The 19,558-nt window shown below is 38.6% G+C and overlaps 1 protein-coding gene across 1 annotated transcript in view; it reads right to left on the bottom strand.

Annotated features, from left to right (window-relative positions):
• Positions 1-19,314, bottom strand: part of camta1a (calmodulin binding transcription activator 1a) — a 277,762-nt gene extending 258,448 nt beyond the window's left edge. Inside the window, exons 1-3 of the mRNA XM_086276641.1 lie at positions 19,253-19,314; positions 15,413-15,514; positions 6,666-6,769 (exon numbers count right to left, since the gene is read on the bottom strand). Coding sequence (XP_086132767.1) covers positions 6,666-6,769; positions 15,413-15,514; positions 19,253-19,277 — 231 coding nt within the window. The 5' untranslated portion in view covers positions 19,278-19,314. The remainder of the gene's footprint in view (positions 1-6,665; positions 6,770-15,412; positions 15,515-19,252) is intronic.
• Between the last annotated feature and the right edge of the window lie 244 nt (positions 19,315-19,558).

Below are 19,558 nucleotides of genomic sequence, written 5' to 3'. Positions count from 1 at the left end.
TCCACAGAGAAAGCCTTTCATGGCAAGGAGCTCAAATAAAAATAAACATTTAATCAAGCGTAACCTTGTGTTCTATTAGGTGAGCGGCCATAGAAAACACTGACGGCCGAGGTCAGGTCTGTGTAATGGTTGAAATGTATCAGAACCAGGAATGAAGAATGAAATAACTCTTAACCAGATCACTCTAATACAAATAAGTCTATTTCATAACAGAAAGCTTTCATTCACACAGCGTTCAAAGAGGCTGGGATATTCTGAAAGGGATGCTCAAGCCTTTTAACATGTTTTTTTAAGTTCAAATCTGAGGCTTGTAGTAAAATCTCAATTTATTTTGTTTTGTTTGGCTGAGCTAGTATTGAAAACAGTAGTTATAATTTCAGGTCTGTCTGCTTAATATGTCTACAAAATAATGTTAGACACATGGTGTTTTTCCCTGTAGTGTTTTTGTTAAATCAAGCATCTCATATCATCTAAAATAAAGAGTGCCTTCACTAATGTCAGGAGAAACTGATCTATTCTTACAAAACGTTAAATCATTCTTATTAAAAACGCAGGGAAATCAAGCAAACAATGTTTTCAGCTGTCATCTAGTAACTACACTAATAACAGAACAAGTCGCTTCAAGAGCTGTTTGATTCAGCTCAGCACCATACATTTCCTTTGTAATAAATAATCTGCACAGCACTTTGCTGCTTAGTTTAAAGTTTTTATTGACCAGCTGGACTTGCATCACCTACGGGTGCGATTAGATGGGGACAGCACTTACCACCTGCGCTAACCAATTTCCTGGAGGAAACCCTGCTGCATGCTGGAACACAGCACAGTCAGAGAAGAAGGTGGCCCAAAGGACTTACATTAATAAAAATGCATGAGCAACATTCATTTTTTTTTGACCATTTGTTGATGTGAGTGTGGTAAGACTGAACAATAAATGCACGCAAAAACTGCAAAAAGTTGACACGCCTGCACATAGCACAGCAAGTGAAGCCAAAACTTTGGTTTTGGTCATGAACCTGACACCAGCCCACACAAACTAAACTTCCTGAAATTAATTTCGTTTTAGGGCATAACGTTGGAGTGAGAAAGCCACAAAGCTGGGTGGTTGTGGTATTTATTTCCAACCGACTAGGGAAACAAGCATGAAATTATGGAGGGTTTTAAAAGCTAAAATGACCCTTTCGCTGGAAAAGATAACAATAATGCATCTGTGAGATTTAGAGCTATCGCTGTGCTATCCTTTCATATTTTAAATGAAAATATTTTTAAAAAGCACTGAAAAAGAATCATTACAGTTCTCAAAGAACAAATGAATTCATAAAGAATGATTCATTTCCCCTCTGTAATTGTATTCAAGCAAGGGCATTGTTGTGTAAAATCAAAACAGCAGGTTCCAAGATACCACAGTGACAGGGAGTGGGTTAACAGAAATTATGTTTTAGTCGGAGATAAGGAGTGAGTGATTACACCACACTGCATCCAATTGTGCTTGTCATTATTGTACCTATCTTATAGTGTTACTGACAGTGTATCTGATATCGCAGTTAATTTCATTTATTGTGGTTTGTGATCACTGTTTCCCTGCTTGCTACGCCCGCTGCCCGGTGAGTCCACTAAGTGTTTCTACTGGTTCTCCTGCTCTGTCCTGAGCGGTGGCATATTGCATGTAGGCACCACGCTGCGTTGCTGCTGGCAGCGGCGTGAGGCAGAGAGGATTATTCCTGACGACAGGGGCATTAAATGTGTAGCAGGCCGGTGGAGGCCTGAGCTGATGCTCTCTTGTCTGTTTTGGTTCAGCACCAGTTCAGAAGCAGTCCCCTCTAAGCTGAAAGGAAGCTCATAGTACTCAGAGCGTTGTGCCGTTCATTAAAGGCTAAGGGTGTCACACCAGCTTAGGCCCAGTGTCCTCCCTCAACCAAGTCTTCATGCCGTACTCCTCTGCCTCGTCTTTTCAACGTGGAGTGACAAGGAATATAGTCACTCTCTCTACAATTGTCAAATTTATTCTGTTTATCAATGCTTCATAATGTCACACTTGAACTACTTATTAAAAGTCAGAATCTCTCCAAGGAGGCTAACACTGAGAGATCTAATCCAACGTGTTTTGGTGTAGAAAATATTACTCACTCTTGTCTTTAAGACTCCAATAGCACATCATAAATGTTGCCATTTAGACCAAAAAGTCCAACAGTATAGCAGAAAAGTCAATCCTAAATAAAATCAGCTCCTTTCTTTTACTGGTAGCTCCCCAATGGACACTTGCTTTGAATCCTATAATGATATACAGCCTGATTCAGAAGTCTAAAGTGAACCTAAAAAACCCCCCAAAAAGTCCATCTGGGAAATAGCCCTGGTAAAATAGCAATTCTCCAACACAACTCAAGTACTGAAACCTCCATGCCGGCATAACCAAACATCAGGCTCACTGTTTGATCTTGAAAAGGATATAAGCCTAAAGCCCTTCCTGTGGAAGATGTCCTTCTTTAAAAAGATTCTAATCTCAACAGAAATGTCTAGCAAAATAGGGGTCATTGTGCCAGAGCAGCAAACCAGACAATAGCAGCTGGCTGTAGACCTGAGATGAATTCTATGAAGATTCGCTCCTCTGTCTAACCCGAGAGCCTCAAAAAGCAGTTGCTCAAATAAAGTAAGTATAGACTCATTGGGAGTCTTTCTGTTTTCTTTTGCAACTTGCTCACTATAAAGTGTGCTAAGATCTTGAATCATTTTTGACAGATGAGAAATCACAGAAATGTCACTGATTATTGCAACACAAGAAAGTGTTACTTCAATCACAACCTCCTTTTCCATTTCTTTCAGTAAAAACATGTTTTTCTCTTGAGCAGCCAGGTACTTCTTTCCCATTGATAATTTAAAGGCTGATAGCATATCTGTACCTTGCACGCTACTCGTGATTTACTGACAAGGGTACCATTCAACCTTCTAAACTTCCATCCTCTGCCTTGAATTTTGATTCGATTGGTTTATCTAATTTTCCAGTAAATGCTTGAAATGAATTCCTGCACACCTTCTTCTCATGAAAATACACAAGGGAATCATGAGAATGATAGAAATGAATAGTTCTACATTAGCTTCACTTCACCTCACTGGCAACACCACAGCCCCGACTCATTCTCTTTTCAGATTAAAGTTTTCAACCAGCAAGTTGTATCCTCATTCACTTTCACAAAAAAAAAAAAAAAAGAGATGTGTGAAGTGAGCTTCTGAAACAGAGTGAAACAGAACAATCCTAGACTTAAACAACAGCAAAACATATGACTCTAATGAGATGTGGGCTGCAAGAAGGATAAGCAACCAATTTCTTTATAAAAATTCCTTTTTATGTTAGGTGCAACTTATAAGTAGTTATTAAGACATGTTAGGAATGGAAATAAATCAAAATCAGAGGTTCACCAGATGTTTGGATGTGCATAAATAAGAGACACGATTAATGTACTGCAAAATGCTAAATAAATTATGTTATGCAAATTACAGCTGATGTGATTTAATAGCAAATTACATGATTTATATCAAATTAATGTTCTGTGTTGTTATAAAAGCAGAACAAAAAATCCACATTTCTTTAATCTCATTATTTAGACAGTGGACAAAACAATCCAAAGTTGTCCATGTAATTCTATGATAAAACAACAAAAACCCTAAAAATCTGGAAACAGATGAATCTTTGCACACATTTTATTAGCTTACATAAAAATCTCTAATCGTTTGTTTGCAAACTCGAAACAATCAGGAGCTGAACAACTGAAATTGGCACACAGGTGCAGCTAAGTTCCCTGCAGGTTCTTATCTATATCAGATATTATAACATCACCATGTTGTCAAAGAACCGAACATCAATGGGTCAAAATGACCTATTTGTAGCATTTACACCTAAAGCACCTACAGCATTATATCATATCCCATATCATGGGAACACCCATAGTTTCACAATAATAACATTTAAATTATACCACAAAACTTGATTTAAGCATTATATATATTATATTATAATTATAATATATACTCATAAACACCTAACAACAGACTAAAATCCCAAAACTAGGATGTTTATTTATTAGTGCATTTAAATGAATTTAAATATCTTGTTTTGTCCATTTTCAACTATCTAAACTTATCCATGTAATTATAGCATAAAACAAGAACCCTAAAAGTCAAGGAACAAGAAGGTTTTTTGCTTAAAAATGACATACACATCCAAGTTATCCATCCATGTTAAACTACAGCTATAGTGGGCTATAGCTATAACCCACTATAGCTGTAGTTTTCCCACAAGAGGCCAAACTTTCCAGCCTAAAGAGCGCTATGAAAGAAAAATAACTGTGGGGTACGTTGCACAATAATGGCTCAAATGAACATTAGAAGCCAAGCTACCAAACTGCTCATATTCCTTAAACATAAAATGTGGGAAATTAGTGCATTAAGCATGCTGAGCCGGTGCCAAAAATATGCACAGAATTGATGAGGTGTCACTTTCACTAAGAGTCACACAATTGCACCGACAAGAGCCTCTCTGATCCCTCCCTTCCTGCCTGTCTGCCACCAGTGAGGCCCAAACACTCTGATTTGCATGGTCTGCACAATAAAGAAATGTCCTTGATTTAAGGAAAGGTTGCCTTGCTCTTTTCAGCCCTGGAAAACACTATTGGCATGCATACCATAACACCAAGAGAACCATCTTTTTTTGCTAATTTCTTTTTTCCCCCCACAATTTTCTATCATCCTGCCAAGAATCCACGGAGGAATATGCAGGCCAGTAACACAACATGGTCCTTTTTCTCTCAAATATGTCTGTTATGATTTAATTTGGTAATAAATGACAAGACATGCTAACAATTGTGGCCAACAGCGTTCATGAGCAAATGCTTAGACTTACACTTTGAGATCAATTTCAAAGCCATGTTAATTAATTTAGAATGCTTACAGCACAATGCAGGTCAAACAGGGCAAACAAGTTACAACACCAGCCAATTAGAAACACACACACATTGTACGTTTTTTATAACTACAGCTGGGCTATTGAGAAAGATATGATAGAGAACTTAATGAAGACTGGAAGAGAGGTGTAAGAAAAGTCACGAGTATGGAAGTGATGAGTACAAGGATAGATGCTTTGGTCTTACTGTATTAATCAGCGCCGTAAGATATCTTAATACCCTCATAAGTGTTTTCTGAAAAGACTGACTACACAAAGTCACTGTGAAATAATATTTAATTGTATGTTACTGACAGATTGTCTTTTTGAATATCCTTTTTCTAAGAAACGGGCCTGTCTGGTACCTTATCATCTGGTTGTTTTTCAGTCAATTAACTTTCATCATTGCAGATGACTGTATTTATGTGGTCACAATTTGTTAATCAAGAGCATGGATGGTTGATTTTTGCATATTGGTTTTAAGATTTGTCATGGAGTGTATTTAAATCTAATTGCTACCAGTTATTCTCTGTAAAGAAAAAAGTTTTTCATGTATCAATAGTGAAAATGAAAGCGATAAATTCATCAACGTATCCCCTGAGAAAGAAAGCAGGCTGACAAATGAAGCAACACGAGTCCCTGCTAGGGACTTGTGTAGACGTTGGTCTGCGCTCTAAAATACTGCCATAGAGCAAATCAATTATGCTGTGGATAATGGATCATAAAGATTGCTGAAAATTACATTTATTATTGTTTTCAACATTTTAGCATGCTTTATTTTTTTAATTTGGGATGTGTCTACATGGGTCTGGATCTGGAAAAAAAGTCTTGTGGTAAACACTGATTACTTTCCAGAGAGACTTCAAATTCCTGTATAAATGATATTTTTTTTAATGTCTAGCACCATAAATAAATGATGACCAAAAACTGTCTGATCTCTTGGTAAAGGATAAGGAAAACAAAGGCCATCTCTAACATCTTAAAAAGCAAAACATTTATATGGGAAAAAAGTACAATGTGGTATGTCATCCTTACCTAATGTGATGCAAACATGAAACACTTTCATTCTGCCAGTGCAAAACACTATTTACGTGTTCGCTGCTTGCTGAACTCGCTGGGTGAAGTTTTGTGAATAAAACTTACAAGTGACATTAACAAACAGGGTTTTCATGCACGACGAGCGCTGCCAAATCTCTAGTAAACACAAATTACAGGCTCGGAGACATGTTTCAGTTTAAAAGTGAGGTTAAATAAAAAGAAAATCCACTGCACAACGTGCTGCAACAGAAACCAGTGAATTATCTTTGTTGGCAATAGTACATCTAAAAAAATATCACAGGAAACTGTGTGTCAATATAAGATGAAGATGGACTTTAAATTTCAAATATAGTTATTAATGCAAATACAAATTCTTGCAAAGTAATGATACATGCTGAAACAGGTGTAATGTGAAGTGGGAGCACAAGAGCTAGAAATAAACCCTAATAGGTACATTTAAAAATCACACTTTCACTGTCTTCATATGTTATATTTAAGCATGTAACGTATACCAGCATTGTTCAGTGTATTTTGGTGAACATCTGTGAACATCACAGGTAGCAGTTGTTATTTCAGAGAGATTTCATATGATTTATATGTCTGAAAAGGGCCCGAGAGAACAGTGTCTTATGTACGGCTATCTTTGAAGAGAGATGGATTTAGTGGAAAGAGGTATGATTAGCAATGCTGTCCGTACCTCATTAGTGTTCCACCGGTGTCTCTCCTTTGGCAGCGACGTGCATTTTGGTAGACATTCAAGCAGCTTCTTGGGCAGGTATATTTTCAAATGTCCATGTTCATCTACAAAAAGAGCATGATAAAAAAGAATATTTAGCACAAGCTTGCCTACCTTATTGACTTGCTCATATCCCTCTTTATCAGTCTGCAAGTCTCTCAGCAGCAAAACGCTGACAGTAAAACAACTATCCCCAACTGAATTAGGAAATTAATCTAAGGATAGAGTATTGAATACATTTTATTTTGTGGTCGACTAAATTATTTTACTGTGAAATGCATTCTATCGGGGGAGCTCACCAGAAATTTTTCAGTGTCAACTTGTAAAGGCTGTATCTATTCATTATTTAAACACAATAAACACCCTTGAGTGATTTCATAGTGTGTGGGGATTTGGGAATCTGTGTGCTGCACAAATAATGTGGTATATTACTCAGGGAAATAATTACAATTACCAGGCCCAATGCTTACATCATAATGTATGTTGTTCAATTTACTTTTCACAATCAGTTCACAAGAATTAGGAAACAGTAGACCCTTTTGCATGGATGCATTCAAATGTTCATTTCATTCCATCGCTGTTTTCTTGCTTAAATATGCAGATAACTTAAGCGTGGACAAATTATATTTGCTTAGGGAGCGAAAAAAACAAAACAGATTAAATTAACAATATCATAAAGAAATCTAATATAAACAGCTATATGTTGGAAATTGTAAATTACATAAAAATAAGAATATTCTAAGCACGGATATTACAAGTGATAACAAGTTTAAACAAAAACAGGAGAAATTGTCAGTGTATCCATTTGTATCAGTAACAATAATATACAATTAGATGGAACAAAATCGGAACAGTCTATGTGGGAAAAGGGAACAGTTCATTTGTGTGGATGGGGATTTGTATAAGGCTGAGAGAATAGTCTACAATCAAGAAAGGGCAAAATAAGAAGTGTCTAGTATCTGTAGCTGCCAGTAAAGTTTGCATTATTCCTGTCCTCTATTCATATAGACTTTAAGCTTCTTCTCTCTTTTTTTCTAATGGATTTAAAGTCTGTTACACTGTAAATCTTGGATGTTGAGCTGTTTAATCCAGGTAATGTCCCAGCATGTGCAAATAAATCTGTTATTCAGTGCTTATGAGTTCAAATTAAATGTAAATACATTCACTAAATGTAATGCAAAATACAGCATTTATCCGTAATGCAATATAGTCTGAAAATATAGAAGAACAAGAAGCAAACATCACAGACTGAGCTGCATTCTTTCACATTTATATAACTGTAGGTTAGGCGTAATGGGCAAGTAAAGGGGGAGACCGGAAAAAAAAGCCTGAATATGAGTGCTGACTATGGATCCCTGGGGTAGCTGATATCAGACAAATAGAGAAAAAGTTCAACCAAAGCAAAACACCACTATAAAGCCAATACAAATAATCCAGTAGTGCACTTCATTATGAGACTATACCAAAAGTGTCTGCAGCCTGCTTGCTGTATATCTCTGAAAGAGTGCAGTGCAACTGCCCAGAAACATCCAAAGAGAAAATTCAACTCAGCTGATCCATAGAGATGGATCCCAAGAATACCATAATCCATAAGGTGGAACGTCATCGCTCCCAAAGGAATGCAAGCATATCTGTGGTATCCGCTATATCCGTCTGTACCTATTATTTTACATGTAGCCTCATGTAGACCCTGTTTTATGTGAGCTTCACAGGTATCTGTAATGATTTTTTTCACCCAATTAAGAATCGCACACAGCATCTGCTCCTAGGTACCACCAGAGTAGTTTCACTGTCAAAACTAGATAACATGCTGCAAGTGAATGATCAGAGGCAGAGACAAAAGATGAAAAGAAGCTGTTTTATGTGGATACTCGTTCTCGGAGCAACAACTTCAAATGTGAGCAAGAAACAGATTTAAAAAAACACATTAAATCCACACTCTGATACCTCACAGGTCAGTAGAAAGTCTTAACCATCGCCCTTCCTAAAAGATTTGCTGTTTAAAGCTCACATCCGTACATACGAAGAGTCCGTCTCTCCTCAGATTATTCGGGAGTTAATGCTCCCCTCTGGCACACCCTCGTATGACACCATCAACACCAGGCTCAAGTATGTCGAGGATTTCCTCACCGAGAGAGTTGTGATAGAAATCTACTGTAAGAGGATATGTCTGCTCAACCTGCCAGCAGGCTGAAATATTTTGGATGAGAACAGCATTGAGGACCTTGACAGATGTAATAAAATCTCCCACTTGGTTTTAATCATTTCATAACCTTAAAATCACACCGGTCATTGCACAACGTGTTTTCGAGCAAAGCACCTTTGGTTCTACAACTTTGCCAGAGACCACTGAATTATGCAAAAAGCATCTCGGCTCAGTATGCCGCGCACATGAAAAGGGTGACACAACTGCAACATAACTGCTTTCTACTTTGAAAATGCCAGTCTTGTATTTGTCAGCTAACAACCCCCCAAGCGTCAAAGCAACCTATGTAAACCCTGCAAGACTAACAAGGTGTTAACTGGATCTCTCCTAATCCCTTAACCTTACAAGGATGCCTCTGAAATCAGGTTACCACCAAACTGGAGAATGATTAGATTACTAATGTGCTACATGTAAACATTCTGAATGTTAAAAGCATTTCGCCATTTTTATTTTGGTGTTAACAAATCTTAATTTTATACTGAAAAAAGTATACTTTCAATCCTCTGTATTTAATTTTAAATCAATATATCATACATGCAGTGCATTTAGAACAGTTTCCCCGGGACAATGCATTTGAATGAGACACACTCTGTGGGCTTTAACTGCTGACTTTCACTATTTTTCAGTCAGCGTAATGTTTCTGACTGGCCGATTCAGTCAGCTGACCTCAATCCAAGTGAGCATGTGTTACACTTGCTGAAGACCAGACTGAAGGCAAAATGTCCCCAAAACAAGCAAGAAATTAGTATGGCTGCAATACAGACCTGGCAGAGCATCTCCAGGGAATTTGCCAAGTATCTGTTTATGTCTACAGATCGTGGATTTCAGTTATTCATTGACAGCAAAGGATTTGCAACTAAACCTTTAACAGTAGTACTAACTGATCTATGAGAAAAGATATAGGTTAAGCTTTATTAACTTTAATACTAAATCTTCATAATGTCCAAATTAAGCCAGACAGAAAACACAAAGAAATTCTGCTGCTTTTATTTAATATTTGACATTAACATCATTCATTCAGTGGACCGGCGATAATGTTTTTTTTCCTTCCATTTTAATATAAACTGGAGAGAAACTAGGCATTTACTATGGAGGCTATTATTAACACCAGGTACAAAAACGCCAGAGACCTTACAGTACCAAAACATCAGATTATATATAGGGCTATTGTCTCTGGGTTTTGAATGACTGCATTTCTTTGACGAACAGGTTAACTACTGTCATGTTTCAAACAGCGTTCTGTGCTTTTTGCTGTTAAATAAACCATGTTTTTTTAGATGTGGCACTTCCTCAGATGCTCAGTTTTGGCCTTCTCTAATCTGGGAGTCCTTGTCTAACTTGAATGGGGTCTTTTAAAAAACATTTCTTACAAGGCTCTTAAACACACAAAAGTGAACTCTTCATTACTGAGGTTTCCTTTTACAGCACTCTAATAACTCTAAACTCTTTTTGTTCTGTCACCTGCTATTTATCAGAACTTACAATATTTCAGCTACAGTATGTCTTTCTTCCACCGGGCATTTTCACTGATGCAAAGGAGAAACTGTGAGCGTTCCTACAAAGTATTGTTTACTAATTAAAAATCTGTCCATTGCGGAATGTGGAATGGATATCTTGTATATATCCTGTAGTTTGTGTGTGATACAAAAACAGCCCTGAGGGGGCCTAGCAGGTTTAGAGAATATAGACAAGCTCTTCTTAATCAAATTGCCTGATTTGATCAGTGGATAAACAGGAACTTACCCACTAAAATTTGGCTTTGAGAATGTAAATGTAGCTCTTTTTTCTTAACCAGAAGTTGATCAAAGTCTATAAACAACTCTACTTCTTTGCTTTTCCCATGGAACCCCTGTAAGGTTTAATATTTATTTTGGAGTTTAAACAGCAGCCTTAATGACTGCCTGTACATTAGCCAAGAGAAGGATCTACAGAAAACTACTATTTGGTTGTGAAACACTAAAGTGCAAGACAGGCTGATACCAGAGCTTGTTACACGAGAGGATGTGCTGAGCTGAGCTGGCACACTGGAGCCAATTACATTCTAGGTCTTGATGAGTGAGCTCACATACAAAAGGCTAAACGGGGAGAGGAATGCTTTTCAATATAGAGACTAGAGGTCTGCAGCTTTCATGTTGCCACCACAGGCCATGTATGAGCTGAACAGTGGCAGTCTGTGCATGCTGCTGTATAATTTACATCACCCTTTGACGAATGGGTATAAAGATATATATATTTCTCTGTGATGATGTTTGGATTATCGCTGATCCTGGCTGCTAAGCAAACACTTGGGCCAAATTTAAGGGTATCTGTCATGCTAGCTTGCTCCAGCCCCACCCTAGAGATGAGAGCGAGGGTCATGAGACTGGAAAGGCTGACAAAAACAAATCTTTAATCAATATCTGAGCCCTGAACGCAAAACCCTCTCTCTTCCGTCTCTGTCTCAGAGCGCACTGGGAGTGACAGTTTTTCTTTTTAATCTGTGCCCACATTGTGGAGAAATAGCAAGCTAATGTTTTGGCTATAGATCATTCAACAAATCGCTGCTGGTGGTGCATACCCAAAGTAACTTTGAATGCAAACATTTTCCACAACAGTTCAGTGGCTAATATGGCTTATGGATGTGAAGAGGAGTCTAACTGTTCTTTTGTAGTTATACCTAGAACACATGGGAGGTGAATCAGAGAAGAACAAACAGTCCTGTGGATAAATATTTGGCCCTCGTCTCTGTGCAGTAAGAAGTGCTCTGAAACTGAATTAGGTCTATGGCAGTGTCTGTTATCATTATGTTGTTTGACAGCCATCCACTGGGCTGGACCAAAAATTGAAAAAAGACTTTAGCTTAGAAATTAGTGTGGTTAGGCAAATGAGATAAGTTCAGACACATTTCATCAACTGAGGTGACAAAATGTCAAGCGAACAGAGGCAAAAATGTGCTTTTTTATCCACTACAAAGCGCTGTATTCAAAAAACAAATTAGTAGTGCTGTACTGAAAACAAAAAACAACATATGCAAAGAGGTTTTGCCTTGATGCAGACTTCCACATGAAAATTGCAATGATGGTCACATCTTGATCACTTAAACATCCTTGAAGAAATACGTGCATTTATTATGACTTTTTATTAAGTAAAGGGACATTTCTCAAGACTTCCTGAACACCATTTAATGTGTGGTGCTTTCATTTGTTGCATCTTTTGAAACTAGCAGTGATGTTTTTTTCCTAAAGCAGCTAATTTTCCAACTGCTTCTAAAGGAATATAAAAAATTAACTGCATTATGTTTCAGTTTGTAGGTAAGATATCCATGGGCTATGAAAACATAAAAGCACAGGCCTGCTAAAATAGACAGGAAGGAAGAAAAGTATAAGATATATATGCTTTCTATCTGTAGCATGCAGACAAATACTAGAGCACACATGCAGTTAATGCATGCACAGACCAGTAAGAAAATTCATGAAATGCGTAGAGAAATGTATAATGTGTTGTATGTCTCATGCAGTAGATATAATGACCAGACATACAGAAGGTGACAGAGTGGACCTACAGCTCACACCATCGGTAGAAACGGGGAACATGTTAGCTTGATGAAAATCCAGACAAAGTGTGTTCAAATGTGAAGCAGAGATGAACTTATGCAGCCAGGGGGAAATGGTCAACTGATAACACGCTGGAAACTAAAACCAATTAATCTAGTTGTGAGATGTGAAAAAAATGAAGAGGAAAGAGAAAAAGTGGGCTTAACCTGCATGAGTCTATGGCCAATGCATTTACTGTAACGGGATATTGGTTTCAGTAGCCTAAAGATGTGTACACATTTCTGTGATCCATCTAATCCCCCAAATCCTTGCACAAACTATTTTTGGTCAAACGCTGTGATTTCCACATTCATTTAACAATTCTGACAGCTAAAATGGCTTGTTTCTAAAAAAAAAATTAATCGACTGCTGATCTTTAATTAACTTGATACAGCTTTAAATATATCACACAACAACAAAAACGATTTTCTCAAGTTTCTCTTTTATTTCCACACAGAAAATCTAAATTCACTAATTAAACTGATTTGAAATCTCTAATCTTAACGGGCTTGAAATGTTTCCAAATATTACAAAAACACTATTTAATTCATGCAGACCTTTAATCTATATCACTGATTAGGCTGTACCTAAAAGAAAAAGTGGTTGCTCTTGTCCAGTAGTGAACCAAACACTTGATTAGACGAGAGTCTATAGCCAAGCACTTGTGGGAGATCCTGAGCTGAGCTTTAAAACAACACAGGACAATTTAAGTAGTGTCAAATTTCCCTGGCAATAACGACAATAATGCCTATCGTCCAGGGGCTGGTCTCCCCACAGCCTGATGGCTCTTGATGGGAACACAGAGAGGAGTATGTATGACTTAAAATAGCTATGTTTTAGTGTAGGACGGGGAAACCAATTATCTTTATCATTTGGCCCATAGCCTGTTCGATAACACTCTTACATCTAGTGAAATTACAAACTGCCCACGAGCAAAAAAAGTGAACTGGTGAACTTCGCTATAGCACAGCTATGGTACTATAAACCTAAAGCAAAGAGACCATTATACGGCGTCTAGTGAAAGAATCAAGGATGGTTGTTTGACCGGGAATGCACACAACAGCTGTTGTAAAAAATGCTAAAGGTTTTTTTTCCCCGCTGGGAAAGGGAGAAAGCATCTGCATGCCAGCGAGAGATCTGAATAGGACTGAATCTCACTGGGAACATTTTCTTATGCCGTTGTGCTACAAGATGCAACATGTGCAGTATTGCAGCTTTCACTATTTACATTTACACTGTTTACATTACCTCAATGGCCATATGCTGGACACACTCTGTGTAGTTAATAGTATACTATAATGTAGCATAATAAGCAAAGACTGTCAAAAAGTCAAACAGCTCAAAAAAAAGCCTGCGCCTATTACTGAAAGTTCAACAAACATGTACACATGGTTAACTGCCTGCAACAAACTGAAAATGACTCTTTATGTGTTCTCAGCCCTCACCACGCTCACCCATCCATAAAAATCCCATCTCAAGGAGAGCAGAGGTGAGGTCTCTCTCTCACTCTCACTCCCTCTCTCTTGCTCTTGTTCTCTTTCTGTTTTTTCCCTCTAGCTTACACATGCACACAAACAAAACCCTTCTTTCTGTATCATAACTACTCCCACAATTACTCAGACGATTACTCAGATCAATGGTTTACCTGCTTGTTTGAGCTCTTGTATTCTGCTACAGAGTGTCCTGGTAGGCAGAAAACCCTCCAGGCTGAACACATTAAACGGGGTGTCTGACATGGGAACAGGATACTGTAATACCATGCAATAACATGAGGGAAAACAGCAACACTGGCAAAATGTATTGTCAGTCACAGTTGTCACACATGAAAGGGTAACGCAAAAGTCTATCAAAAATGTTCCCGTTACAGTCTGCATCACTGTTTCATAGATCTGCACTGGCACTCCCTTGGCATTAAATCTTTCAAAACATTCTCTGTTAAAAATACCAAAAAGATCTGGTGCAGCAAAGCTCTTCCAGTGACACATATCGAGTGAAGAGTCTAACAAGGGGTTGGGGGTGATTTCAGACTTACTATTTAGAAATGACAATACATGAGCACACTTAATTACCCAGTCTCTAGCCTAGATCAACAGAGTCTCCCAGCAGTGAAGAGACTGGTGTATTCATTAACAATGAAGGCACTCCTTTTTGCAGAGGAACAATCTGCTTTAGAGGGGACCGTTTTTTTCAATGGAAAAAGACAGAGGCTAAAATTCAGGCAATGTTCTCTAAAGAGGAATGAAGGGAAAATCACCACAAATAAAGTCAACACTTTGGCCTATATTTCTGATTGACTTGTTTTGGTCATGACAGAAAATAGCGCTTGTGCACAGACTTGTAAGCGCACTGAACCAATCCCTACAGAAGCTGGCTTTTACAAGTCATAAAAACCTCCTCTATGATGTCTGATCTAGAGTTCTGATCGAGTGCAAATGAAATGAGAGGGAGACAGAGACGAATATTAACCCATAAAGGAAAAATATATAGGATGCTATTTCTTTTATATTTGGTCATACACTATTTATTTTTCCAGCATTTTTACAACATACCGTTAACCTGACTTGATACCCCTCCATCAAATACAGGTTTAAGAAAAGCAAAGAAAAAGCAAGTCCTGGGTCATAATTGATGGATCAAAGCGTAAGCTTTCTCTCTGAGGGTCTGCTCAGGTCCTGATCCCCTGGCCTCAACCTGAAATCACTCTTAGTTAACGACAACACTTCAACTATTGACAGCGTGATCCTGTAAAGCAGACACTTCAATCAACAGAACAGCCGGAGGTGGTGTTGTGTTGGAGAAGAATAAAAGAGGGAGGGGGCATGGGGACGGATGAAATCAAGAAGTAAATAAATGAATTGATGGATGAATAATAGATTGGCCAGCTAGTGGCCTCTTGCAGCAGCAATGCAGTATTAATAACTGACTCTTACTGTTCGTCTCTGTGTCATCACTGATATTCTTAGGTGGACCATGGCCAGCATAACACACTGCTGATCTGTACATTCGATCCGGATTACGAACTTTCTTCAGTCCTTCAGGAGGCAAAGAGAAAAGTAGAGAAAATCGAGGAAAAGAAGCATTCTCCCAGCCTGTGATACCTAAGCAAACTCCCCCATGCAAGCAACATCAACAGAAACTACACACAGTTTTTTGAAATGCATTTAAAACACACAAGAGCTGTTGGGAAAAATGTGATGGGAATAATAATAACACCAACAATAATCAGGGTAATAATACATATTGAATTTGTCTATTGGTTGTTTAAAACAGTGAAGCTTTCCATCAACTCAATCTTTTTCTCTCTACAAGGAAAATGCCCCTTGATATAGGTTAGTATAGCTCTGGCCTGTTTTGATATGGGTCAGTAACACTTCTTATTGTGTCATTGGTGAGCTGGAAGAATCAATACAATCAACCAGTGGAGACCCTGCAAAGCTGTCGGTAAAGGTCTATTACATGCAGACGTCTCAGCAACCACAGACTGGACGTGGGTCCCACCCATCCATACTTCACTGATTCAATTAAAAGCCTGGGAAAAAATGTAGCTATATCCTGATTCCACACAAAACTGGCAGAGCAAGTCGTCTGGCATCACGAGGAGGTTAAATTCATCCTTCTTTACAAAACAGCAGAGAAATATTTATGCCATTGCTGCACAAGCACTTTTGTAAGTTAATGGCTGACTGCGTGTTTACTTGATGTTTTCCTGCTGCTTCACCCTGAACTTTGAGTGAAATGATAAGATCGTGAAACTTTTCAAACTGTGCCTGCGTTAAAAAAATGAGAAAAAGCCCTTCCTACACGGGCAGAAACCGCAGGCCTTATTTACTACATTTCAAAAAGCAACCTTTATTGACTGTTTGGATTAGTCTTGGGTTTATGCAGGTTAACACACCTGTATGAACTTTAAGTGTGAGTAAACACTCCCTTCATCATTGGATTTGCAATTACCTGATTTTATATTAATCAAAGTGTGCTACATGATTCTGGTAGGCTGGGAAAAATACCATAAGATTTCAATTCAGAGGTTAATATCATGATTGCATTTTCACATGGTGTTTTCTTTTCTTTACAAACCTCCTTGTTTTATTTCTCACATTTGGCTGTAGTACTGAAATATCTATATGGAATTTCTGCTCTAGCGGATTCATAAGACCACTGGCTGTAGTTTTATCCAGACCAGTGTCAGTGTGAGACATATCAAGCATGTCCTTTCAGTGCCCTCCAGGCTTTGTACTTAAAGTAACGGACACACAGAGCTTTTTATGAGTGTGAAGGGGGAAAAAAAATAACCCCAAGGGGATAGACGATCAGTTAGGCTGGAGAGAAATACCCCAGGATGTAAACATTACACCACGACGTGAGGCTGGGTCATGGCCCCTGGGTTTAACACAAGATGTAACCCTCAGTTGTTATGGGCCATCATAAGACCTGCCAAACAGCTAAGAGCGATCGGCGCTGCCCGCATACCACAAGGACAAAAGGTTAAGGAAACACTGTTGAGCTCTCTTAGTGGCAGCCAGACATTCAGGAACACGTCATGTAAAAACTGTAAAAGCTGTGTTCGTTTAAACGTTTTACATTCCTGCTGAAAAGCCAAAAAGACTTGGTTCAAGTGGAATGATTCACGACAGCTTTATGTAAAAGCTTTAACGGCCAGGTATGCATGAGAGTATATAGCGTTTACATGAAGGTATGAAGCACTCTCTGTCTCTTTATGCCCCCCTTCCTCCTCCTTTTTCCACTGACCGGCCTCATAGGAACTCTGAAAATAACTTGACCGGCTCAGCAATGGGACTTTCAAGTCAAGGTTTGCAGTGAGAGCTCCTCGTGTTGGGGGAGACATCGCGATTATCAGCTACAGTCTATTTGCTAAGTTCAGCTATGTAGATGAATTCATTAGGACTATACACCATAGTGAAGTCATTACTATCACAAAACCAGATGTCTTCATTTTTTTTGTCATAGCCGCAGACTGATCCCTCATGTAAGTGCGCTTCTGTAGCTCAATACCACCCCCTGGTGGGACTCGCTTTAGTGGTTGGCACACTGACATCCAAACAACTAAAATCCCAGCGTTTTATCATCTCTCCTCACATGGACCGAGACAATTTGAAACATTACAATAATTCTACATCAAAAAGAATTTGTGTTTGAGGTTACTGACACCAAAGACTGACAGATGCCTGTTTAATTTTAAACCCTGCAAAAAAAACATAAAGAACAGCTCAGAAACAGCTGGACCATTTTTTTTAAAATTAAAAAATGTTGTCTTTCTCAATTCAAGCAGCCAGTTTAAAAAAGAAAAGAAAAAGAAAAACCTAGAAAGACTCTTTTCTGCACCCTAAAGCTCTATATAAATCAGCAAATATATATAAAAAACAAGAACATATGATTTGAATTATCTACCACTGTATTCTGTTCAATAAAAAAGTTAGATAATTATCAATAAATCAATTAAAGTAACAATAGCAAAAACGTATGAATACACACAAACTATAACATGTAAATAATCAGGCGTTTAATTCTAAGATCATTGTTGAAAATATATATTTTAACATATACACATTTCATCTGTATCAAAAACACTGAGATTGTAAATAAGTAACTGGCTCCAGCCAGCTTCAAATACCATTATCAGTGAATAGGCGCCAGGAAAACCGGTCCGTTTAAAAATCATGGATCACATCTTTATTTTCATGCAGGCGTTGTTTAATTACTCACCCAAAAAATCCATGGGCCTGTCTGAATGAGATCAAATCTCTTATGCATATGGGTTGCAATAAAATATTCCACTAAGAAGGAAAATAATTAAGTCTAGTGCATTTCATTTCAAGTTAGCAAGCCGTGTGAAGTCAGCTGAGGAGGGGAGGGAAGTCTTCGTTTTGTCCTATCTGTAAAGTAGTGTAATGGGCAGGCAGGCTGCTGGAAATCCTACTCTCCATCCTCCCTGCTTCCTCCGGTGTGATGGCATTTCAAGTGCGATAGGGCATTGCGAGCGGAGTAGGCATCACAACGCTTTGATGCCCGTGTTTCGGACCAAATATAGGCCAAGTAGTATTAATTGGCATTTGGAAAACGGAGGCTAATATTCGCTCGTTTAAAAACAATACATCACTTCTGGCTCATAAACACTATCCGCTGAAAGCCGAAGAAATTTCTCGCGCTTCAAGAGGTGGGGGACTAAACGACCCTCTCCAAGAGGAGAAAGAAAGAAAGAGAGATAAAAAACAAGACTTACAGGCTACATTTTAAATCAGACATGTCTTAATAATTAGCCTATTGTAATGCCGTCAAAACAAGCTGCAAAAAGCGGCTTGAAAACAGAGCCGTATTGACATATAAACTAACACAACCAAGCCGCTTTTAAAGCTGGGTAATAAGGGAAGAAGTTGGTCGATGCCAATGACATGTTGTCATTAACTTAGCCTTGTTGTTAACAACTTGAATTGCTCGTCATTTGACAAGGAACCCGAGCACAATAAACGGTAAACACGGCACTTTTGCCACGCTATTCGTCCCAGTGGCGTGCTTTTAAATGTGGGCTACGATGGGAATAGTAGCTTGGCTAGAATGCAAGCTAATATTAGCTGGCTAGGTGATGTCTCCACGTTTTAGCAGCCTATTCGGAGGAAAATAGCGGAGCCGCTTTCTACCGAAAATTTCTCCGCTCGGCTTCACGCGTGTGTCATTTCCGCACGGAGTTGCAGCTCTTCCAAAACCCACACCGCGGTCATACTAGTAAATTAATCCCATTATATTTCTCTTACCTTCCGGCTTGTTTTCGGCAGCCATTTCCCCTTCACGCGCAACATCCTCCTCCTCCTCACGACCGTGGGTACCACGCGCGTGCACGGCGAGGACAGCACGAGGAGGGACCGGAGGAGCAAGCGGCGAGTCGGTCCGACCGAGGCGAACTTATCATTGGCTGTGAGGCGGTGACTGACAGAGAGGCTCCGGGATGAAAAACAACACATCTCACCTCACCTTGGCACCACCAGCCGTATTTTGTTAGGGTTTTTTTAAAATATAAATATTTTTATTTAATATATTTTTACAGCTCAGAGGCAATGCTG

The sequence above is a fragment of the Aulonocara sp. 'chitande type north' Nkhata Bay genome, linkage group LG20 (genome assembly GCF_057382095.1).
Source record: "Aulonocara sp. 'chitande type north' Nkhata Bay isolate Kocher_YH1m ecotype deep benthic linkage group LG20, A_spYH_male_GT1.1, whole genome shotgun sequence".
Lineage (NCBI taxonomy): Eukaryota > Metazoa > Chordata > Actinopteri > Cichliformes > Cichlidae > Aulonocara > Aulonocara sp. 'chitande type north' Nkhata Bay.
The sequence above is the reverse complement of the archived record's forward strand: the minus strand, read 5'-3'. Positions and strand labels throughout refer to the sequence as shown.